The sequence below is a fragment of the Streptopelia decaocto genome (genome assembly GCF_964273445.1).
Source record: "Streptopelia decaocto genome assembly, chromosome: Z".
Taxonomy (NCBI): domain Eukaryota; kingdom Metazoa; phylum Chordata; class Aves; order Columbiformes; family Columbidae; genus Streptopelia; species Streptopelia decaocto.
Window position 1 is genome coordinate 31,770,753 of NC_138657.1, and position 25,605 is coordinate 31,796,357.

At 38.3% G+C, this 25,605-nt stretch overlaps 1 protein-coding gene across 8 annotated transcripts in view; it reads right to left on the reverse strand.

The window, feature by feature from the left end:
* CDC14B (cell division cycle 14B) overlaps positions 1-25,605 on the reverse strand; it is a 57,108-nt gene that overhangs the window by 1,091 nt on the left and 30,412 nt on the right. The window contains exons 10-14 of one of the 8 annotated variants that reach the window (XM_082074922.1): positions 24,013-24,151; positions 23,730-23,883; positions 22,834-22,934; positions 14,459-14,575; positions 6,269-9,517 (exon numbers count right to left, since the gene is read on the reverse strand). In XM_082074922.1, coding sequence (XP_081931048.1) covers positions 9,481-9,517; positions 14,459-14,575; positions 22,834-22,934; positions 23,730-23,883; positions 24,013-24,151 — 548 coding nt within the window. In that variant the 3' untranslated portion in view covers positions 6,269-9,480. Of the gene's footprint in view, positions 1-6,268; positions 9,521-14,458; positions 14,576-20,169; positions 20,314-22,833; positions 22,935-23,729; positions 23,884-24,012; positions 24,152-25,605 lie in introns of those variants that run through there. The other 7 variants (XM_082074921.1, XM_082074925.1, XM_082074924.1 and 4 more) reach the window with 7 other exon arrangements.

The window sequence follows — 25,605 nt, forward strand, 5'->3', positions numbered from 1 at the left end:
AAAACACAACCCAAGCACCGTCTCCCCCAAACACCACCCAAACCGAAAAAAAACACCTGAAACTAACCAGCAGACCTTACTCACCCAAAACAGTGATCTTTAAAATTAAGGCAGCACAGATGCTTTTAACTGATAACTGACTAAAAGTCTTGCTTCGGTAACAAGATATAATCTACAACTATTTTGGGGATGTTGCAAGTGAAGTAAAAATTTTGAGCTAAAGACAGAACTCAACTGTTATGCTTTGATTTCAGCAGGACTAACTACAGACTAAAATGTTTCATGCCTTACCAAGAAGTTTGTGAGACACTGGGGATGAGGTGGGATGTCCTTTCATTGCAGTTTTGACATATTTCCTCACTTGAGCCAGATTCCCCTTTGACAGGGAGGAAGTTAGGGTCACTTAGAGCCGTTTTTGTGGATCTGAGAGAAATGAGATGGTGCCAGAAGCGATAAGGAAAGGAAATGAGAAGAGAACTACACTGGACATTTTCAAAGTAGCTATTGGCCTCAAAGGAGTTGTCAAATGTCTGTTCAACTTGAACTCATTCTTTCAATTTACTGAGAAACCAGATGAATATTAACTTTTTTTCTTCCTGTTCTCTGCCTCACTTTGTCTTATTTCACTTCTAAGCAGTCTCCTCTGCAAGTGAATAGTGTTACGACACTTGAAGAAAAAACAACAATTTTGCTTTGGATTAAGCTCCAAGAGTATGAAGAACCTTAACATAACTCTTTTCTCAGTGGTAAGGCTTTACACAAGTAGGATATATCATCCTAGGAAGGCTACTGACTCTTTTCTATGTGGTCCAAACAGATGGTCTGTGAAGTAGTGCTGCCCAAAGGACTTACGTTGTTGAATTACTTATATGACAATTTGCTATAATGAGAGATTTTTGGATTCTAGAAGGACCTTGTTTTAGTGGCATAGAGATACTCTGACAACCTGTAGTAAAAAAGAATGTACAGAAGCAAAGTGCAGGTGTTAGAGGAACCCATGCTGCTGCTTTTTGAGTAACTGATCTCAATGAAATAATGTATATGACTCTTTCACCTTGTTGGAGCAAGCTACTACTTGGAATCGCTGCAGTTTAAGATTTAATTGCTGCTGCTATTTTAATAGGTGTCTGGGTATTTCTGCCAAAAAAATGACAATTTCATTATTGGAACATAAATTATTTTGTCTGTGGGTGGTCTTGTTCTTCCCTTCCTGTTCCCCTTATCCCCTTGGACAGAGAAGAATGTGTCTGAATTTTTGTTTTTTTGCAGGGGTGAGTGTATGTATAGGTGTGAGGAGCTCCATTGCAAGGCTTACCTCTGTTTTCCATTGTCTTTTCTAAGGTGTAGCCACCTCTTTTACCAACACCTTAAGCAGTTAAATGCTTAAAAGGAACCCTTCATTTTTCTACTAAAAATTTGAAACCTTGTTATTCTGCTGGACTGAATCTGGTAAAATGCAGATGGTTCAGTTTTGACTGTTCTCTGGGAAGGCTGAAAGGATTGTTTTATTTTTCAGTCTGGTTCCTGCTTACACTTCTAACTTTGATCTGTTTTTCAAAACAGAATTACAAGTGGCTTCTCTGGGGAATGCTTTAAAGGACTTGTTAAAGTGTATCTGAATAATCAGCGTTTGGTCAGCAGATTGTTAAAAAAAATGTTGTATGTGGGTTTTTTTATCTTTTTGTTTTATTTTTTTTTGTTTGTTTGGGGTTTTTTGTTTTTAGTTTGGTTTTTGTGTGTTTGTTTTTTGTGTTTTTTTTTTTTTTAAAAAAAAAGCTGATTTTAGGACTGCTTAATAACAATGATAATAAACACAACCAGCCAACCAAAGCCCCCAAAACTTTGAGGTTTAGTGTAATTGGTTACTGCTTATTAAACCAAAAGTGTCATAGAGCAGCTAGGTGTTAAACTTTTGTGTCAGACTTGAGTATGGCTTAAGAGTTTCTCTAGTTGGTAGTATCTAAGTATAGAGAAGGAATTAATTGTAGGTGGTGACAGTGATATGATTCCTTTGCCTAGCTGTGAAAAGAGAACTTTTTAAATCTCAGTCATCTGTCATATCTAAGGTCCCAAAATAGTTGCATCTGTTAACCACGTCTGCTGCAAACAGTCACTGCTGGTTTAGCTTTACTCCTTCATGTAGAGCAAGTGGTAGCCAGTGTAAATATATACAAAAAACACTAGTAAAACATGGCATGCATCTTAGGAAGATATTAAATTGTGTTGCAGATCTTAGTTGCCTTACTCCTTAATGCACTACTAAAAGGTCACTCTGCTGTTAGGATTAATGTAGTGAGTGGCCTAGGAAAAACTACTGCATTTCAGCTTTGAGTTTTAGATTAATGTAAATCACAGTACATTTGCAAAGGAAGGAATTCACCTCTCCACAACAGCGTTGATGCTGTGTGGTCCGCTTGAATCATATGTAGTACTGTGGTATAGAGTTTGTAAGAGTATATTAATATGAAAGTGCCTTTAATGGAAAGAGGAGACAAATATGTGGGGTTAGCATAAGAATACTAAAGAATAAAAAGACTCAGAAGTAAAAAGCCCTGTTAAGAAAACTTCAGTTGATAAATAGGAATATTAAGCAATTGAGCCCATGCGAGATGAGCTTTCAGCTCTGGTTACACTTTTGTGTGTGAAAACAAGTCTGGGGGTATGTACAGCCTTTGGGCCCGAACCCAAAATCTGTAGCCCCAGTACACCTATGTCATTAAAGTTATTCTTACATAATGTTCAAGTCATTTTTTTTTCCTTCAGAGTTGTCTCAGCCACATGTGCATGTATATATACACATCCACATAAAAATATGTATCTATATACATTACTTACAACACTGCATGTATATGTTTGTAACACTGACTCATTGTCTCTGGGTCAATAATTGAATGTGTAACAGGGTTATCTTTACAGAGAAAGTACATTTCAGTCACTGAATAACAGGCATGGAATTAGAGCTTTTTCAGTAGCTTGCTGAGCAAGTACTGAACAGTTTGTTTGGAGGGTGAAAACCTCTGGTCCTTGGAAGAAGTAGAAGCTGTTAACACTTTGGGCCTATTACTTAGAATTTAATGTGAAATCCATTAAATCTTCAGCTGGGCTTTATTTGCAAAAAAATGCCTTTGCTGTGATGCAACAAAAGTTGCAGAGAGCTGCATCTTCAGAGCAGCTTTAGACACTGCGTCACATTTAACGGCAGCGTTATGTTTCAGACAAACTAGCACTTAATATTTTTGCTCTCCCTGTTTGGGTAGCCAGTGTGAATATCTGTATTGTGTGTTTTGTTGTTGCCATGATATTTTACACCTAGTTAACAGGAATCGATAAGCTGCTTTCTGCTTTTAGTAATGGTAGTTCCTCTGTCTAGATTTGTACAGCAGTTGCCATTTGAATGAAAGATACTGTGTTTTGCGTAATATAATTGAATTAGCAGGGTAGCATTTCTGAAAGGTAAAAATAGCAACAACAAGGTACGGATTTATTCTCTTCTGGCAAGATAAAAGACACACTATAATCCAGGAATTCTGTGCCTGCTAATGTTTTGGTTGTATTTCTGGTACTTATAGATAGAATGCTGTTTTCAGAGGTTTTCCTGTCTGTAGCAAAGGCTCTGGACTTTGGAAGCTATTGAGGGAAAAGTAAAACCTAGTAACTGTTTCAATGAAGCTTCCACTGAAGTGAAAGATGACCATAGGCTGGAAAAGGTCTGATCAGTGGGAGGAAGGGAAGGAACCCCAACAAACCAACGTTAAATAATAATTCACTTAAAAACAGCGATGATGTTGGTGTGGAAGAGACGGACAAAAAGCACCTAGAAGCATGACACTAGGACAAATGTCACCTGTTGTGAGAACAGAGTAGAGATTCAGTCTGAGGAACATGGCATTTTGGGAAGAACAATGAAAGATGGATTTGGTAATAGCAGAACTCAAACTTGAGAAGAAGCACAAGCTTGTCTAGACAGAAACTGGCTTTGAAGGAGGGGTAATAGGAGGCTGAGCCCTTCTACTGAGTAGAAAACCAAGGAACTGCCCTGTCATCTTTAGAGAACGGCATGAAAGCACTGATGGAGGTAAAAGCAAGCTCACACGTAAGAATGGGCCTCCACAGTGCAAATTGTCCTGCTGTCTACAGCAATCACTTTGGATTTTCTTGCTGCTTCCAAGGGTACTCTCCTGTCAGCTTTCCTCTGTCCTGGCAGGGCACAAGGAGTTTGGGATTTACTACTTTATCCTGCTTTAACTGGTCTGCAGCAACTGGTGTAGCTGGGAGAGCTGGTAGTGGGAGATGCTTGCGACATTGAAGTGGTCTGTGTGCTGGTGTGCAGCAGGGCCGCTGCCTGCCCTCCTGCAGGGTGGAAAAGAGCAGCTGCTGCTTGGGCTGACTGCTGTAGCCATGGATTCTCTAGCAGCATTGTGGGCTGGGACTGAGTTTGACAAGGAGGACACAGACCAGGAGCAGAGCTGTTTGAAGGACAGACTTCTTAGAGACTGTCCCCCAGACCCCCTTGTCACGCTCCAGCACTTGGACCAGGTTCTTGGAGAAGCCTCATGGATGGAGGGTGTCATGATTAATACCCAATTTACTTGAAGATGGTTGATGTCACATGGCATTTCTGATTTAGAATGATATAAAGTACACTGAAAACACAACGCATGTGAGTTGCACTTTGCAAAATACAGCAATTGTAGTACTCAGTTCCATCACAATTCCAGTATGAATCCCATTACTGGTCCCTGTGATATCCTCGCCATCACCACGCAGGGTGTCCCCAGTCACTGGGAAGGAATAGGAAGGTCAATGCCAGCTCAAGCCCGTTGCTCTCTTAGAAATTGTTTTGGTACTTGTCTGGGGCTTATAGTCTATGTATTAACTCCCCCAATGCTGGTCTGGCCCACTCAGGGAGACATCCACTCTCTCTAAGGAACCTGGGGAGAAGCATTGATACCACCAGTTCATCTGCTCAGCTGTGGATGGTGGTTTATCTAAAACAAAAGCTGCCCCATCCTGGTCCCCTTTGTGTTGAGATAGTCATTGTCTTTACAACAGCCACCTTCCTTGTGTCCTGAGCTTCACGAGCACATGACCATTGCCCACCTCAGCCTTATTCCGTTTTAGGGGCCTGCTGGTCAGTCACACCCATGTGAAACCAACCCCCAAAAAACACAAAAGCAAGAAAAAGCAAACATCTCTTCTTCAGCAAACTCTTAAGGAGTTAGGGTTGAAGCATCCCATTTAACACCAGCCCTCAGTTTTAATCTACTCCCCCATAGGCTATGTAGAAACTGTAATGCAAAGGGGGATACATAGAGTCAAATCAGAGTTATTTAGAAGTGCTATAAGCATATTATTCTCACAGTGCACTAACTTCTCCATGTATTTGACCTTTGCCACTGTAGGATTTTTCAGTCCTCTGCCCTCCGCTGCCCAGTGCCACAACTCCTCAAATTGCTGATGGTATGATAGGGCTAAACTGTGTTTTTCTCTGGACATCACGTACACAAACCAAAGCTTTCCCAGGCAAAAACCCATCATTCACTCTTCAGCAGGCAACTAGTTTGTCAGGAAAATGTGGTTTTTAAACATCCATGAAAGTTCGGAAAAATCTGTGTTCATCTGTTGTAAGATGATCCTTTCTACACAAAAAAACATCTCTTCGAAGCGTTTCCTTGCTTGTCAAACATGCTCTGCTTGGGGTATGAAAATTCTGCATTTTTTTTAATGTGGATAAAGCAAGGGTGATTATAAGTATTTGACTTGATCAATATTTTCTGCTGTTGTGTTTGGATTTTAAAAAAAAAGACTAAACCAGAGCACCATCAACTCTTATGCAAAAATAAGTGTTACTGAAAATTCAGTTTTTACTTTTTGAGAAGCCTTCACTTTCATGGTATCAAAGTATATAGTATTTAATATTATGCCTGTTTCCAAAAATGAGTACTACATGATCATAGAGGAAGAAAACCAATTAACTAGAACCTCATTGTTCTATCTTAACCATGTTTGTACTGGGTAGCAGTATCTTAACAATTCAAATATGATTGCTATTGTTTTCTGAAGTGAGACCCCTGAAATTTAGAGCCAGAAGGTCTCTCTTTTTGAAATGAGAAAAGTAAATGTTTTAAGGATTTGTACTTTAATTAAAGGTTTTCAGGCAGCTGAGGTTCTTGTGTTATTTTTCAGAGCACATATGAGTCAGTGTGGTATAGATATGAGGGGTTTGTGTTGCATTTTTTTAGAGTGCTGGTAATAAAAGAAAACAAACTTCTGATTATTATTTTTAATTTTACACAATTCATGTTTACAATTCTCACTATTCAATATTTTGTATAAAATCAAATACAATATGCAGTATTTTCAAATGAGACACAAATGCATATTGAACTACTTAATATTACAAGATAATATGAAGCTTTATCTTAAAAATACCTTCAGCAAAATAAACTCCCATTCTGTCAATCCAAGTTAAAAAAATATGATTAGAAATATACAATTTAAAAATAATCAGGATGAACAGTACTGATTAGTCAAGGAATTTCAGATCTTGGTAGTCTGTACATGAGTTTACACAAGACAAACAGTCTGCAAACCATTAATATAAAAACTGCAGTGCAACAAACTGGTGAACATCACATTTTTCTTTTTTTTTTTCAATTTTAATGCATGAGTCTCTACAAATATATTCTTTCAAATCAGCAGCACTTCCTCTGTTGTCATACTGGGGCAAAACCACAAGGTCTGGGTTAACATCTGAGTTATGTTACTGATGCTGTAATGGACGTTAGCAGTTTGACCCAAGATATTACAGCTTTTGAGTGTCTTGCATACTTTTGAATAAGAGATCAAGGGAGAATCCATCTGCCATGTATTTGAAAGAGGGAAAAGAATTTCAAAGGGAAAACTACTTATTGATGACAGCAGAAATAACTTTGTCCAGCTGCTCTGTGGTACAACGGTGATGCAGCTGATGCCACATGTTCCATTTTGGCACTTAATACTTCACAATTCAAAAAAGATTTAGAAACCAAGGACTCCCTCACCCATGCCCTCTCTTCATTCTTGTACTTAAGACAGCTTTGGTATGGTATATCAAAAATGCTAGCCAAAATACTGAACATTCAGAAGAACAAACTAAGCCATACAATTAGATGGGATAAAATGAGGTAATGAGGTAATTTTACATATAAGGGTGTTTTGAGAGTTTGAATGTAAAATCCCTTTGATATTTGTGTGTTTCTCCATAAGACGCTGGGTGGTGGAAGTAGCATCTTGAAATACATTAATGCCAAACACGCAGTTTTACTTTAGCTGGAGTTGCTATTCTGTGTATTTGTGCATTTGTTTTATGCAAATTTACTTCTGATGAACCTGAAAATGCTAATGGCTCTGCTGGTTACTTTAAAAATGGCAAATTCTAGTTTGGAGTTTGGAAGGAGTGTGAAATAGAATTATTACTTTTAGGTTAAAAACAAAGGTTCTAAAAGAGGAAGCTCAGCTGAGACAAAAGCAAAGCCAAACACGGTAAATATTACTAAATCTTTCTTGTTTTGACTCTCACCCTCTCACCTCACTAGTTTCATCCCTTTTGCCTTCTAAAGTAAGAATTTTCTTTGAAAATTCACACATTCATATTTGCACAATGTACGTACTGTTGTAGTTAGCTGTACTTCAGCTTTTGAGCAAGTGGCTGACATAAAAAAAAAGACAAGTTTCAAGCACTGTATTGGGGTGAATTCAGTCTTTCTCTTTTAGGTGCTTTTCATCTAGAAGAACATGGTGAGGGTGAAGATTAAGAGAGGAAGAAAAAATATTTGGAGTCTGAGCCTCAATGGTCCTTTATTTTGCACCATACAAGCCTCTTCTGGTTTTGTATGCAGATTTGCAAATTTTGACTACCCAAACTCATGGATGCCACCTGTAAGCTTGCTTACACTTCACATCCTCCTTCCCCTCCGACTCATGATGCTCTTGCCACAAAGTGTTTTCAAGCCAAAGTACCAATTCATGTTGGTGTTCACAGATCACCACCCTAGCAGAAAGCTCAGTTTTTATTTAAACCATGTAGACTGCAATTAGTCACTGAACCTGTCCATTTAGATTAATGAAAAGAAAATTATCCCCCTTGTAGAAGTAATCTGTATCCCCTTAAAAACTCGAGTTATTCCATCACTAACATTTCAGCTCTCAGTTTCTTTTATTTTCTACTGGAAGAGTCACTAAATAAGCTGATAAGTGTTTCATGATTAAGGCGATGTGGTAACAGTCCTCGTCTGAGGGATATGCAGCTATACACTTGATTGGCAGACAAGGGTACACCACCGCAAAGCCAGCTTTGAGATTTCACAACGTGAAAAGTGGCAGGGGAAAAAAAAAGCTGCCAGTGTTTGAAGACAGTCTTGTAGTGGATGAAGATTTCAGTCTCAGGTGGATTCCTTGAAAAATTACACTGCTTTTTACCACAGGTTTTAAAGTGTTAGTTTGATGTTAAAAACTATACCTGCCCCTGAGTTCCACTACTCATCTCAGTTGTGCAGCAAGCTCATTTTCCCCTTTTTGTTGCTGTACTCATTAAGTGTCTCAAAGCTAAAAAACAGTGACATCCGTATATTATCAAGTGTACCAATAAAACCCAGGAAAAATTCTTACCTTTGAGATATGGTAATCTAAAGTTTCACCCAAAAGACTTGAATATAGGAAAAGAAACAGTAATGATATTTCAATATGACAGCACTGCTTTAAATGGTAAGCTGTTTTTCCTTCTCCTTAAAATCGTACCAGATTTAAAGCAATTACAACTAGTTAAAATAGCCATTGGTTGTGAATAACTAAAAATTATTACTATTAAAAACAAGTTAATTGCTTATAGTTAGTTTTTTTTCAAAATAAACCACACAACCTTTGAAAATAAAGCACTCTTTGGTGGACAATAGTTACTTTGTGTACTCAATACTGCGGCTTCATAAAAAACTTCATACAAAATAAGAAAGAATAGCCAGTTAACACAGGAGAGTACCAATACTATAAGAAAAAAGCTTTTGTGGTTGATTTTCAGTCTCAAGTGGAGACTTGAGCCCAGTCTGAATGGACAACACAGATTAATATCCTTAAAAGCTCCCACTGTCTGGTCATTTCTGGTGGTAAGCAGCGAAGTGATTGCCATCACAATTTATACACATGCATCATACATACTAGCAAGCCCTCTTTATAATGGAGAGCTTAAGTATTTACACCTGAGTCTGAATGTACACAGATTTTGTTGTTTTTGTTTGAGGAAGTGTTAGCACATAAGGAAAGTGCGTACCAAGCATGGTGACAGTTCATTTTATTCTACAAGTATGGAAGAGATTCTCCTGTTTTGCTTTTGCTGAAAAACTGAGCCAAGGTTATCTTCCTTGCATTGCATCGCATCAAGTCCTCTTTAGTCACATCCCCTTCACTCCTGAATATCCTCTTCAACACTGGTTGCTTATTTGAAATTTAACGCAATACTGTTCTAGTCCGTGAGACGGATTGGCTGCTGAAATAAAACATATTTGAGGAAAAAAGTTAAATATGTAGTCAATATGTTTTTCAAACAAACATTTCTGGCAAGGTAAAATGAGCAAACGATACTTCAAAGAAAGAAGCAGAAGATAAAAGTCACTGTACTTAAGAACACAGTGACACTGGCTGTAAAGAAAGCACGGACTGGTCTGATCACAGACAACATGAAGAAAGGTTCCGTTCCATACAGAAAAGCAAGAGAGGATTCAAAGTACAATAATTTCATTAAGCACATTTGCTGTAAAGCATTGCTATTCTTTCTCTCCCTCTGAGGTATCAGACTGTAGGAAAAGTAGAAAAAATAGTAAAAAAAAACATTAATTATTTTAAAGCTAGATTTAGATTACATACAGACAAGCTCTGAAATGCTGCAGGTAGTTTTCAGTGTTGAACCAAGGGTGCAGAAGGCTGCTTTATAATTGCCAGCGAAGCAAAAGCATATGAGATTTTTAAAGCATATTCCTCTTTCTTAGTTTTTGTGATAGACCTCTCTGGTTAAAAGAAGTAAAGGAATCTATACTGTACAGTTTTTGTAGATTTTCTCCCATACTGCAAATTATTTTTTCGTTATAACTTCACCTGCGTTCCCTTAAACACCTCTACCTACCAAAATTCCTTCACTATTCAAGATTTCATTTCTAATCAACTAGCTACTATATAAATAATCCTAATTCTGTTATGTGTGGTAACATGGAAAAGACTTTCATTTGTGTCTTACTGAATCACGTTCTTTTGGATCTGATGCATGCACCTTCCTAAAATACAAACTTCTCAGTAATTGGCAAATTATGTCCTAACTGGAGAAATAAGGGCATTCACAGAAAAAGGCTGTAACGCTCTAGTAATGTGATTTCTTGCAAATCAACAGCAGTGTTATTTCAGTAACAAGATATAATGTGTTATGTCCACCAGTACTGGTCTTTTGTAGATGGTACCTGATGTCTGAAAATGTTCTGCACAGGAAATGCAGTGAATGGTTACCAATAGGACTGAAATTCCCTAAATTCTCTTTGCAAAGCCAGAATTGAGTGTTTTAGCTGCAAATGCCTGTTTTGGCTGAAAAATCATTCTGGCAATGTTCTATCATAGTATCTCCAACAGTCTGAAGGATGCAATGGCGAATGAATTAACCAGCTCTGCAGATTATACTGTATTAGGATGGGTCGCAAATGTGATCCATCTATAGGAAGAATTGACTAAAATTATCTGAAGCATCCACAAATGAGATTAATGTAGAAATACTGCAAGATGTTTCCACTGGAACATATCAGACAAGAAAATGAAAAAGTAAGGGTACACAGTGATGTTGGAAGTTCAGAGAAGGCAACAAGGTCTTGACAGATGTTGGTTAGGGCATGGTCTCAGTTTTGTAATAATGATTATTCTCTACCCTGCAATCTATTTTATCTGGAATAGGTCAATCAGTTTGAGCACTATGAGGTAAAGAAAACTGCACAGACTTTGAGAAATTAAAATAAATTTAGGCAAAGTAACAAAGGGATGCTTAAAAAAATGAGTGAGGTTTTGCCAAATGCTACAGGAAAAATAAAAGGACACCTAGAAGATTTCCTCCACGAACTGGAGGAAAGCAAATGTCACTCCAGTCTTCAAAAAGGGCAAGAAGAGGACCCAGGTAATTATAGACCGGTCAGCCTCACCTCTGTCCCTGGGAAAGTAATGGAACAGCTTGTCCTTGGTGCCATCTCAAGGCATATCAAGGATAAGAGGGTTATTAGGGGCAGTCAGCATGGCTTTACCAAGGGTAAGTCATGCTTGACCAACCTCATAGCCTTTTATGAGAATGTAACAAGGTGGATGGATGATGGCAGAGCGGTGGATGTGGTCTGCCTTGACTTCAGTAAAGCCTTTGACACAGTCTCCCACAGCATCCTCACAGCTAAGTTGAGGAGGTGTGGTCTGGACAATAGAGTAGTGAGGTGGATTGCAAACTGGCTTAAGGAGAGAAGCCAGAGAGTGGTAGTCAATGGTGTGGAGTCTAGTTGGAGGCCAGTATCTAGTGGAGTGACTCAGGGGTCAGTACTGGGGCCAATATTGTTCAATATATTCATTAACGATTTAGACAAGGGAATAGTGTGCACTGTCAGCAAGTTTGCTGATGACACTAAGCTGGGAGGAGTGGCTGACACGCCAGAAGGCTGTGCTGCCATCCAGCGGGACCTGGACAGGCTGGAGAGCTGGGTGGGGAATAACCTAATGAAATTTAACAAGGGAAAGTGTAGAGTCCTGCATCTGGGCAGGAACAACCCCAGGTTCCAGTATAGGTTGGGGAACGACCTATTAATGAGCAGTGTAGGGGAAAGGGACCTGGGGGTCCTGGTGGACAGCAGGATGAACATGAGCCAGCACTGTGCCCTTGTGGCCAGGAAGGCCAATGGCATCCTGAGGTGAATTAGAGAGGGGGTGGTTAGTAGATTGAGAGGTTCTCCTTCCCCTATACTGTGCCCTGGTCAGACCCCATCTGGAGTATTGTGTCCAGTTCTGGGCCCCTCAGTTCAAGAAGGACAGGGAACTGCTGGAGAGGGTCCAGTGTAGGGCAACAAAGATGATTAGGGGAGTGGAGCACCTCCCTTATGAAGAAAGGCTGAGGGAGCCGGGTCTCTTTAGTTTGGAGAAGAGGAGACTATGGGGGGACCTTATTAATGTTTATGAATATATAAAGGGTGGGTGCCATGAGGATGGAGCCAGGCTCTTCTCGGTGGCAGAGAACGATAGGACAAGGGGTAATGGGATCAAGCTGGAACACAAGAGGTTCCACTTAAATTTGAGAAGAAACTTCTTCACAGTGAGGGTAACAGAGCACTGGAACAGGCTGCCCAGGGGAGTTGTGGAGTCTCCTTCTCTGGACACATTCAAAACCCACCTGGACGTGTTCCTCACCTAGGCGTTCCTGCTCTGGCAGGGGGATTGGACTAGATGATCTTATGAGGTCCCTTCCAATCCCAAACATACTGTGATACAGTGATAACATCAAGGTACTGCATTCTAAGTCCATGAAATTGTACAGTCATACCAAAATACACTTTAAAGGGACCAGCACCCTCTCAGCTGACAGGATCATTAAGAATTCCAAAATTGTGACATTTTAGGATAAGTTTCTTTATTTGATCCAAGCAAAAAGTGACTGAAATTCTTTGACCTCAAAAGTTAGAAGAAATAGAATTTGGAATTAAATATTTGTGGTAGGAGTTTCACAGAATCAGAGAATCGACTGGGTTGGAAAAGACCTCAGAGATCATCAACTCCAACCCTTGGTCCAACTCTAGTCCGTTTACTAGATCATGTCACTAAGTGCCATGTCCAATCTCAGTTTAAAAACCTCCAGGGACGGCGAGTCCACCACCTCCCTGGGCAGGCCATTCCAATGCCTGACCACTCTCTCTGTAAAGAATTTCTTTCTAATAGGCATCAAAATATGAAGTAGTTTTTGGAGTCTGAGATCAACCTGATACTTGGTCCTCATAGTCATAAATCTGGCAATACACCTGAGGAATTTATTTCAAAATAACTGAAAATTCTATGATCTCTGTGTTAGAGATGCTGTTTCCTCCGAAGGACAGGTATTCTCATCTCACGCAATAAAAAGGTCAGCTTGGAGGTGTGTTCTCCAGAAACTGAAAATCTCTTGTTCAGTTACATGTGCATGTGTACAGTTACCAAGTGCTGCAAGAACTTGGAACTGGGAGAGGCACGAAGAACAAAACCAGAGCGCAGAATCCCATCAGTTCTGCTTGGACCAAAACTGACATGGTGAAAATAATACAAAATTGAGAAAAAAAATGAACGAAACAAACAGGAAAACCCTGAGAAATACTTCAGATTTTTAGTAAAACACTAATTTCAGGATAAAATATTATTTTTTAACATATTGTTATACAAATAAAAATGTAATTCATATAGCCACTGCTAGAAATTCTCTGACTAGAATCTCCTGCGGTCTACTATTACTGACTATTTTCTTTGCCTGACAGAGTTAATTTTCTATAACTTCTGTGAACCTTCAAGGTAACAGGATGAGGAAGGGAAAAGAAAAGCTCTGTGGAGAAAAACCTACAAAAGAACTTGGAATTTTCAGCGATACATGTAAATCAAGCTACATAATTCCTTTCTATGTTATTTCCCACCTTTTCCCAAGAAAAGTCTCCTCAGCACCTGACAGAGCTATTCAAAAGTGTTTCACTATAAGCACAAGACAAATTCTGGTCAATTGTAACCACTGGAAATTGCTTGGAAAGTGTTTTAAGCTACACTCTCAGGCTCAGCATTGGTAATGATGTGGACAGGTTCTGTAGTGGGGGCAGGAACACATGCACACACAAAGAAACAAAGCAATAGTGTGGCCATGTGCTGCTGGGCCAAAGGGCACTTTCACTCTTGCACAAATCCATCTGAATTTAAAATTTCCTTAAGCTTTAACAAACAGGTTCAGTTCAGATTATCAGCTGGACTCTCAGCACAAAATCTCATACCAGTATAAAAGCGCATTTTTTAAACTTCACCTCTCCACTGGTGCTGCATCTCAGCTGTCCATCAAATAATCCCTCTTAGTTTTGACTTCATGTACTGACTTCCACCTCTTACTCCAGGCAGAGGTTTCGTAAAGAAAGGGTTTTTTTCCTTTTTGTTACCCTCACCTTCAGTAATTCTGACTCACATCAGGAATTGCAATATAAAATCCTCAAAGTTGAAACACTGAGCAACATAAACAAATGACATAAGATTTAAGGTTCAGATATTCTCAGTACATGACAGAAACCATAAAATCGTTTCTCATTTCCCATTGCCAGGAGGAGGAGTTCAACTGTGGCAAAAGCTCCCGTCAGCAATGGACACGCCAGCTCAAAGTATTTGCCTAGAGAACAGTTACTGGATCTGTAAAGAGGGTAACTCTCACCTTTGTAAACTGTTTTTTCTTGCAGCAGACCTGGTAGTTCTTTTAGTAATGTCTGTACTGTCAGAAATGCTAGGTTCAGAAGTTTTATTTTTCTGAACACTGGACTGCAGAATTACTCTGGAAAGAGTAGGAAAAAAGAAAGATTATATCACCTGAAAGTTTCTAGGAAAACACTGGAAAGAGGATATTACATAAATTGCAGCAGAGCTAACAAGTTATCAGCTGACTTCACCAATCGTTCTGCCTGAAACACATCCTTCTCTTTATAACATCCTTGTTATAATTATGGTAATGCAAGTTGTTTTATTAGGAGCATAGCAGTTTGTATTTTTTTTTGTTGCTGTTTGTTTTTGTTCCGTTTTTTGTTTTTCTTTCAAAAAGAGTGTGACACTAATGGTTTTGATTTTCCTGTTAGGTTTTTGGAAGACAAAAAGCTAAGAAATTTTATTTTAAATTACTGTAACAAAACAAAATGATAAAATATGAAGTATGCAACAAAAACAAACATTATTTTCCAGACTGACACAGAAAGGAATTCAGAAAAAAACCCAAGAAATTCCATTTGTGAAGATCAAAGTCTAAACCTACTTCAATTAACCATGAGACATTCCCTTCAAATGCAGTCGTGTGGGAAAATCACTGCATATTCTGGCATTTTGCTTTTCCAGAGAATTACTCCACCATACTCAAAACTCAGCTTTATGTGCTGGTTGTGCTCAACCGCTTCTCTGGAAGAGTCTAGAGCAATATATTGAGTATTTCCTTAAACAGGCAGATAAAAACCCCATGTTGCTTATATTGATGACAAAATAATTCCAGACTATGAAATACAAACAACTACTTTTAGCTACCAGCCAGCTGGTTTGTAGGAAAACCACATCTTCTGTATTTCACCTGTAGTGCAATTATGATCCCACGGAGACAAAAAGTGACACCTGGTCAATTGAGTCCACAGTTATCTATTTAGTGCATAATTTTATACCTCTGTTCCCCAGTCATTTCATCTGTGGAAGGTTCCAACTAAAAAGCTATGCATCATTTTGGAGATTAAGAGCTAAGAGTAACTTAGCTATTACTGTTTTCTTGCCCTGCTGTTATTAGACTCTAATTTCCAGGGGCTTCACTGAGTCCATCTGTGTCAGCAAATTATATCGGATTGGAAATCAAAACCTTCATTAAGCTGTACAAACTGCAGCCTGGTTGCTTCATAATCTGAAGCAACTGTTTTCAAAGAATCCTAGATATGAACATAAAACGTAACTTTTGGAGCAAAGTGGACAAGCACACATGGGAGAAAATATAAAGTATTTTCACACTCATGTAACATATTCACCAAAAACAGAAATAGAAAAAAACCCTACGCTTTCATTGTTTTATGTGGTTTTGATACTGGAATTAGAATCTGCATCAGATGTAACACAATTTCATCAAAAATACAGCAGTAAAACTGATCAGCAACCTTATTTACCACATAATTCTAGATTGTTTACCAAACATGATTATAGAACAATGAAGTTCAAATATTTTAAATTTCTACTCAAACAAGTCTCTCCTAATGTTTCAGACTTGCAAAGTCTTGTCACTGGATTTGCAAAAGTCCAAAACAAACAGTCTTATCTTCCTCCAAGAGAAGATAACAAGGCTATCGAAATGCAAAGCAAATTCTACTGTAAACACATTCAAAGTCAGAGGTATCAGTTATTCGAGAGGCTGAAAACAAAAACCAGATACCTTCAACATCATATCATACTTCTGTAGAGGACATAAATTCTTCTAAAAAAAAATCTGTTTTCCTTGCATGCCTAAAGTGAAAAGGTTCAATACCTGGAAGTTCACTTTATAACTTCTATTGTGCTTGTAAACCAGTTCTAACAATTTCTAATATTAAAATTATCTTTTCAGTGCCACAGTTTTCATACAACATGAGCAAATTTGCGCTACTGCACTTTCAACTAAGTTTTAAACATGAACCCGTGGTGGAAAAAGACAGGCATTGTACCTTTTATATGTGCCACTAGCAACTTACAGGGCTGAACAGAAAGGTATAAAGCTGGCTTAACCCCATAACATTTAGTCACTGAAACATAAGTGTGACCAAATCATGGCACATGCTGGCTTACCAGTGTTCATGCAGACAGAATTATGGAAAAATCAGGTTTTCTCCTTAAATATATACGTTGCCCTCTATATAAAACGTATGTAATGTACATATAAAAGAAAGCAAAAGTTATTGGAATGTGATATAATGGTTATAATCTTTCTCTTACAAGTGTCCAATCTTTCCAGACACCAGAAGTTTAGAAAACAGCAGCTCAGTATACATGGCTTAAACCCATATACTTATCTAATATGAACTGAAACACTATGAAGTGTTAAGATACCATCTTGCACAAACACTTAAATACTCGTATTTTCAACATATCACAGTCCCTACTTCCCACAGAATTTTATTTTTCTCTGTTCAAAACAAAGGAAGAAAAGAGGTTCTAAATGGGAATGTGACTTATAAAAATAGTCACCATGTATAATTGCACCTTCAAACCAAACCAAACCAATCATATCACCATCTCAAGATTGCTGTTTTCCACCAAAGTGTAGGGAGAAAAGGAGCTGGCTTATGGGATCAGCTCAGAGCCATCTGTGAGCATGGCAGAACCTTTAACATCACCTGCTCTTCAGCAGGTATGTCATTTTTGCATCTCAGTGATACACAACTTCACACAGCTACCCAAGGGTAAAGATTAATTGAAATCCCTGTGAACAACATATTTGCTGAATGATCAGACACGTTTAAATCAGACTAAGACTCTAGACTTCCGAGGCTGATAGCACCTCAAGGAAAACAGACGAGGCCCCACGTGTACATGACCTGACATGCTGTTACAGCTGAACACCCAGAGCTGTCTTCGGAATATACTATTACCAGCTCAGGAGCAGTAACAGTGCTGTCAGAGTTTTTATTAGAATGCTACTGCATACATGTTTAAGGTAAGAGACTATCTTTAATGCATAGAATTTTGATTAAACATAATTAGACTAGCAGCCTCACTTGACAGGAGGTTTGATAAACAGGTTTTATAATGGACATTAGATGAGGCCAAAACAGAGGAAATCCTCCCAAAATATCAGCATAAAAAAATCAGGATACCTACCTTATTGCTGTGTTTGTGTAAAATAGCATGTCATGCTGTACATGACAACATCCAACTTCCAGAAACACAAGCAGAGAGTGCATCTGATGCACACAAAATTTTTATAACCCAATAAAACACGATTGGCAAAAAAAAAAAAAGCAAAACCAGAACATTTCCTGAACACAGGCTACAGGATACTGTAATAGCCACACTACCAAAACAGGTAATCCATGTATTGTAAGAATTTTTCATCTCCAGTTAATCTGTAATGGAAGCATCACTTAGTAGGTCTGAACCTAATATACTCCACAAACACCAGACTAGTTTATACACTACTTTCTTATTCAAGCTAACGTATTGGCCTCCGAACAAATCAAAACCTGCCTAAATGGAACTGTGTTTGGGTCAGTAGCACCATTTTTTAAATAGTTCACAACATTTTTTCACCATTTAACTCTGAGTGGTGTGGGGGGACAGCTCTTACACACCACCAGGACACAAAAGCCCAAACACCACAATCCAAGATAAAACCTCTGAAACTTGAAATGCCAGCAAAGTAATACATCCTGGAGATAAATCTATCCACGCAACAAGCTTTTTAAAAGAAAAATGATTACAGTATCCTAGGGATGGATGAGGGGAAGAGGGGTTACACAGGAGCATGTGTTCTCTGACCTGCGATGGGCATTTTATCCTTGCCAAGGCTACCTGTTTTATGAGGTCTGTCGAATGCAATATTGCTTTCTCCTTCATCACCTCCTGATTTTTAGGAGCACAGGCTGTTTTCCTAAACTACTGTTCCAAGTTATCGATAGGCAACAAGTGACTGATGCTCTTCAGTCTACAGGGCTCCAGCCAACAGGACTCCCAGGCTAGCCCACAGAGATTAACGATCCCGATTGATAATTTGATCTCTCAAAACACAAGGGGCACTAGCTGGAAAGAACATTAGTCTAGTTGTTACAAAAAGCTTAAGCATTTTCTCTTCCCGGATATAAACCCATATTGTATGACTGCTTGAATAGTGACACATGTACCAACATCAGCCTTTTTCCCTCTAGCGAGGGAGCTTTTAGACAGACACAAAAACCGTAAGAGAAAGGAAGGATGATAGTTGAGTGAAACTGATCTTACAGTACAGGAAAACAAAGGATAGATTGTTTCATTTTTTTAACCCATGTTTTAAGTTTAGCTTTTTAGTCTGAGTTCAGAAATCTCAGGTCTGACTTCTGGAAAACACTGAGACAAGAAATCCTGCTACATTTGGTGTAAAATTTTGAAAACAAGCTCTCATTTAAATATGTTATTTCAGAAATCTGTGTACCAATGGAAAAAAAAATAAAAAAAAACAACCAGACTCAAATGATCTTCACTATTCTTTTTTTTTTCCCTTTCCCTCCCAAAGAACAGATTAAGATGACCTCAGCTAAGACTAACATGATAACGTAAGTTGTCCACAAGTCCCCCAGTTCTCATTCTTTAGTGATTAAGTCATTTACTTTAGCAGAAACACTACCATGCTTTTAAAAAGTGTGGGAAAAAATGTTGCAAGGCCAAAGGTAATAAAGATAGAAACTCTTAACCTTAATGTTCTGCCAGGGGATAATGCCTTTTCTTACTTAGTAGTTTTGTGCAAAACACTTTTTCTGACCTCTTATTTCTCTGAGAGCACTGAAGTTTCAAGCATTCGCCCAAAGTAACCATTTCAATTTGAGGGTAGTGAGGCTGAGCAGCTCCAGGAAGACACGGTACTGAGCAAAAAAGTTCCTGTTTGGGTTTCCTGGCGGTTCTCCACACTGCTGGAGTTTTGTTTGACTGACAGATGAAAACTCATGCACAGCAATCACTGCAGCCACTCTGACAAAAGCAGAGTGGAGAGAGAGGGAAAACTGTACTCAAGGAACTAATATGTTTTTAATGTTTTACTCAGCTCCTGAATCCAAGTAACAGAAAGAATGGATTTAACTAGTCTCATAAAGCTCTATAAAGAAATAAAGTGAGCATAAAAGAAGATGAAACCAAATTAGCTGGGTAAACACGTGAGCCTTGACCTAACATTGTAACCTGCCTCATCCACTGTTATGTTAAAAAAGAACAATCCCATTTTACTGCCTCTTACAGCATGTAATACTAATATCTCTTAGTAAAAACAAAGATCTACTGACATTTCTAAAAAATTCTAGTTCCTGGCATTTCATGTGAGTAAAACTATCCTTTCAGAAACTAAGCTCCTTTGCAAGTTCATGAATTTTGAAGTAAAACTGGAGCTAGTATCTTCATTTGCAATATGCAAACATAGGATCATACTATTTTAAAGCAGGAGCATGCAGAGAAGAAAGGCTTGAAAATAATAAATTATCATAAGTACAAAAGCTCTGCACCTTTTTGTATTGCAAGCCAGCCACAAAAATCACTCAGTTATTCCAAATAATACATACAAAACCACAACAAAGCCAGAGCAGTGCAGCTTACTCTTGCAGCAAAGCCAGTAAGAAACATGATATGAAAACATGCATTTATGAGACAAACTAGGCAGAAAGTGTGAGCTATTGTAGAGAAATGGAATGGGACACTTACACAGTGGCTCTCTCAGGGGGTCCTGATGGTTACTATGTTCTTAAACCATCTAGACAGAATAGCAGGCTGGGCAGAAGGGAGCCACATACAATCCACCAGATGACAATGCTACACAGTGTAGACACCAGCATAGCTAGGAGCCATCTAAAAAAGGGGTTGGAGGGGGAGGAAGAGATGAACAAAAATTCAAAAGCAAAAGCTATTGGTGCATTTTAGCTTGTGTCAAGTTCTTGAAAAGCATGTTGCCCTACAACCTTTGCCAAGCATCTTACTTTCGATGACTGTAACAATCCATGCAACCATAAATTGCCAAATGTAATATCCACGTGTTGCTGGAATCAAAGCAGATTTTCTGAAATCCTCACTAGTCATCTTTTTCAAAGAAAGCCTGTATCACTCCTTTGAAAGTAGGTGCATGCTGGAGCAGTGCATCTCTGACCACTTGCTGCCACCTCTTAAGCAGTTTGATCAGCCTGTATTCATACACCCTACTTCACAATCCTATGCTTTAATACGGAAACATTAGATCAGAGCCAGATAAGTATGTAGGAACAAATAATTTATGTAAACACCCAGATGATGGGTCATATTACCCTCCTGTGTTGAAAGTTGCAAAAGCTAATTCATAATCCTTCGCCAAAGGTGCAGAATAGTGCTAATTAGAGCATATACGAAGTATTCTTTCATCGAAGCGTACAGAGTTTATACAACCAACTTCAATAAACATTAAGAAACGTTACACTCAAATCCCTTTTCACTTAACATAAGCAATGCCTCTAGCTCTCAAAGACTGTAATTGTCCCAGCTTCCTGTGCTCTTATTTTGCCTTTTTTTTTTCTTGTCTGTGAAATAAGACTACACCCAGGATTTAGAAGCTGCTTTTTGTTTGCCTAGATAAAATTAATCAATTTCACTGCAAGACTAATTATTTTTAACAGCCTGAACTAAAAGAGAAAAAGACTGGCACCTCTTTTATTAGGGAAGACTTCTGACTCATGTATGGCAGCTGAATATTCCCAGCAATATTTTGATTGAATAATACTAACACAAAGAATGTAAGGAGTTATACGTTCATTTTTTTTTACCAAATTATTTCAGTACGAGCTGCAAACCATGCAAATAACTCAGAAGAAGAGGAGGAGGGAAATTCCAACCCCCCCATGCCACAATGCACACTATAAAAACACAACTATAAGCTCTCGATCAATTATTCTACAGAAGTACAAGCTAACTAGTTTTCATTAGAGCAGTTATTTTGCAGAATGCTTCATGAACGGGCTAATATTTTAAGAGTTGGTAGGCTCTCTGTATATTAAGACAATGGCTCTGAATTCCATACAGTCTACATTGATTCTATGGAACAAAAATGAATGCAATCTCTCACAATCTTTATCACATGACTTAAAGTACCTTTTTTATGAAAAATACTATGAAGTGGAAACTAAGGCACTATGTGTCTTAGAAATTAATGTGCAAGGTAGCTCATTTTTACTGTGCTATTAGAGGTAACTGAGATGAAGTGTTCTGTTTTTTTTTTAACATCAGTTGGGTACAGGCTTTGTCCTGAATCTGTTTTTTCTTATATGATTGCCTGTGTAAATGATGAACATGAACAAAAGAGAAGCTTTTAAAACAAAAGCAGAATTCATGCATAGCAATGTGTGATGGTTTCCAAAGACATATTCTTTTACCTTCAGCACATTCTTACTACATACCTCTCACTTTTTCTGAAAATCTGATGACACTGTTTGGTATTAAAAAAAAAAAAATAAAGAAAAATAAAAAGGGCCAGCAGCTAGCAGCATCATCCCCTACAGAAAGACAGCACAACAAAAGCCAAGTCGCCTTTGGTCAGTGACTCTGGTGCCATGTTATTTCCAAAAATCTGACAGCCAGGGGTCCCCATTCCTCTCCTAGCAATCAAATGAGATCCAGATATGTCTTGCAAGTCTTGCATTGTCTTGTAGTTTATTTAAGGGCGGACAGAAAGTTTTGCTACCTACAGTTGCTACAAGCTACAACAGATGCAAAGGTGACTTCGAACTTTCTTCTACAGGTGGTGTTTCAGTACTTATCTAAAATAAAGAGATTAGTATACCAGGTTCCCTGACAGAACTGCACTCCTTTTGAATTTATTTACTGAAATAGTGCTACATTCTGCCTTTCAGGTCTACCAGCCATTATCCCAAAACCCACAGGATTTAGTGAAAGTTCCTTTCCAAGGAAGAGGAAATGAAAGGAAGCTAAAATTCTTCTTTCAACTCTTCCTCTTAGGTAACTCACTTCAAAAAATAGTGCGTACCTTATTTCAGCCAAACACCACCACACAGTCATATTCTTCCATTTTTACACTACTACAGGAAAGACGAGAATGTTGTGATTAAACTAAAAGTAAAGCACTCAGAAATACTATGGGAGCTTGTAATGTGCAGACTAATGAAATCAAAAACAATGCAGAAAACTAGAAACTGAGTAATGCAGTTCTTCAACCAAGTCCTCTTGCCTACTTAACGCTCACCAAGCCTTCAGTGAAACGGTGAATCTCACACTTGTTTTAAATGAATAAAACAGCCGTGGCAACAAACTTTTTGGGGAAAAGGGAAGTATGCATAAAGAAGAGGATAAAAGTATTTCTTGCATTTATACCTTCAGAAACTGACTTACGTTAGTGGGGATGCAATTGGAGATTTTGCCTGCCTTCTGCTTTTCAGAGCACGAAGCCTGTCACCTTGCGTTACACAGTTTGCTTCATCTTCATCACTGTACTGGATAAGTGGCGGGGGGGAATGGGCAAACAGAGATTAAAATACAGACACACATTTAAGAATTAACCTTATCTTAAATCTTCAAGTTAGAATTATCCAAACAGGGAAGTCTGGCAGCGTAAAATCAAAGAAAAGTCACTTGTATAAATACAATTCCAGTTTCCTGTTTGGTGCTCTTAAAGCTGTAAACCATTAAGAAGTGTCATAAATTACATGCATAAGAAGGTTGTCTACCTTTAAGACAGTGGAAATAGCAAATCTTTGCTGAGGCACAATACAATCTTCACTCAAGTACAGCATTTCCCTCCTTCACCTGCCTTTTTAAAATAGCAACACTGTTTTTTTAAAAGGCAACATCAAAGCGTATTATAGAAGTTGCAACTACTTAGAAACCAAAAAGACAAAAAAAGTTTTCATCCCTTCCATTTAAATAAACACAATGAAGTGATACACAATCCAAACTGAAATCATGGTGGTTTTGATTGCAAAATGTGAGTACTTTTTAAAATTCTAATATTTACCTAATTCCTAAGGACTGAAGTATGATATGGATGCTCCTACTTCACCTGCATATGGCACTTCATTTTTCATACTTGCTGTTCCCCCCACATATCTCTTCAAACAAAAAGGGGTTGGACTAGATGACCTTTGAAGGTCCCTTCCAACCCAAACTATGATTCTATGAAAAAGAATCTGATTAACATAGTTTTAGCGTGCCCACAGATTTGTTCAAAACCTGAGAGATTCTCAAGAGCAGTGACAACTTTTACAAGAGCAAAATATTCAGATGGTTACCAGTTCAATGTCCTTTCTGATGGTTCTTCTGTTTCTCGTGTCATTAATTGAAATATCATCTACTCCTGACAGAATTCTTGTTACGGCGATTTTACGGTTTCCTTTCGACTTTGCACGGAAAATATCTCCTTCTGTCCAAAGATCTGCCTGTTTGCTATCATAGCAAGGAAAAAAAGCCCAAAACACAATAAATTAACATCAAATATCATTAAGAACACAATAAAAGAAGAAGAAAAGAACAACTAGATCTATTTTTGAAATAATTTATAGTCAATTTACTTACTCCAACAGGAAGTGTTGTTGCGGTCCAATGACCGAACCAGGTCTATTTATTCTAATCCAGGCAATAGCTTCAGCAGCTGTCATCCGATAATGCTTCATAATGTAACAGGCAATAAGTGTGCCGGTTCGTCCAAGACCAGCTGTGTAAAATAATGGCTTATTTTATACACGTATCTTCATCTGGAATCTACTGTAGCTACAGACATGGTTACTTGGACAAACATTTACTTGTCTAGTTTATTAAACAAACTTGTTACTGATCCAACTTGGTAAGTACAACTTACCTTTCAATTTTTTTTCCATACACAAGGTTACTAACATATTGTTCACAGTTTTTTTGAGTGAAGTAACATTCCAAAGCCAGCAACTTTACAAATATCTGTAACTTTATCTACATCTATGCACCTATGTATCTATGAATATGTAGATAGTTATGAGAATGTTTTCAGGCACTGGGTAAAACAGGTGGTATTTTTCAAAAATTTTCAAAGCACCTTCTTGCAAATTCATCATACTCTGCACTGAAGACAGTTGCTCTTCCAGTCCCTTCTCTAACAAGTCTCTTACTTTAGTTCCAAAAGAAAAGACAAATTTTGCATTAACCAAGCCTAGGTACCAGCCAACATAGGCAAAAAGTACTGCAGAACAAGGCATCTCCTTTGCAATGGCCCTCAAAACAGTTACCCTGGGAAACAAAAGGAAAGGAGGACAACTCCAGCTAAGTGACTCCTCTCCTCGATCCCTTGCTGTGAATGTCAAACCACACATCACCTTCTCTCATTTAACAATCAACTGATCAACACCAGTGTAAAATCTTCAGCATAGCCCCATAGCCAAGACAATCACACAGCACTTTCCATGCCTTGCCCAGCTTTAAGAACAGGTTACAGAACTCCACTCTTTCTCAGGAGTAAGAGCAGGTTGAGGAACATAAGTTAGTCTAAACACCATTAGTATGACTAATAGCAAAGAAAATCTTAATATAAATGAAAACAAAGCACTTATACCTCTAATACTCAATATTCAGCCATAATCAATTAAGCCATATGCCCAAATTTATCACCGCAGTGGACAGTAAGAGTATGCACTTGCTTCCCAAGAGTCAAGATACTGTTTTTACCAGTTCTTCCACTTCACAGTATAATCCTGTTAAACATGCAGCAAACAGATGGCAGATCCAGGAACAAAAATGCAGTCCTTGCAGGTCCCAGGAAAATGGGTTAAGAAAAGGCCTTTCTCCTTCAATCACAGCATCATAAGGTACACTAGTGAGGCAAAGTCTGTGGAGAATACGTGTCTGATAGACTATTAAAAATGGCGTGGGAATGGAAATATAGGTCCTCTAGAACCATGGAAAATTGTCATCTTTATACTAGCTGCATTAGGCATGCTCTGAATACCTTTTCCTTGGCAGTCTAACTCTGGAGGAACAGATATTCAGAGCACGCCCAAGGTTGCCAGTGTAAATGGTCTCTGCAGGATAAAGATTTTTGTGGTTCTGAAAGAACACTCATACTTTATAAGGAATCTCCTCAAAAAGCTGCACTGATATTTTTGAAAGTTTATTACTTGGTATATTTAACCCTGTATCTTC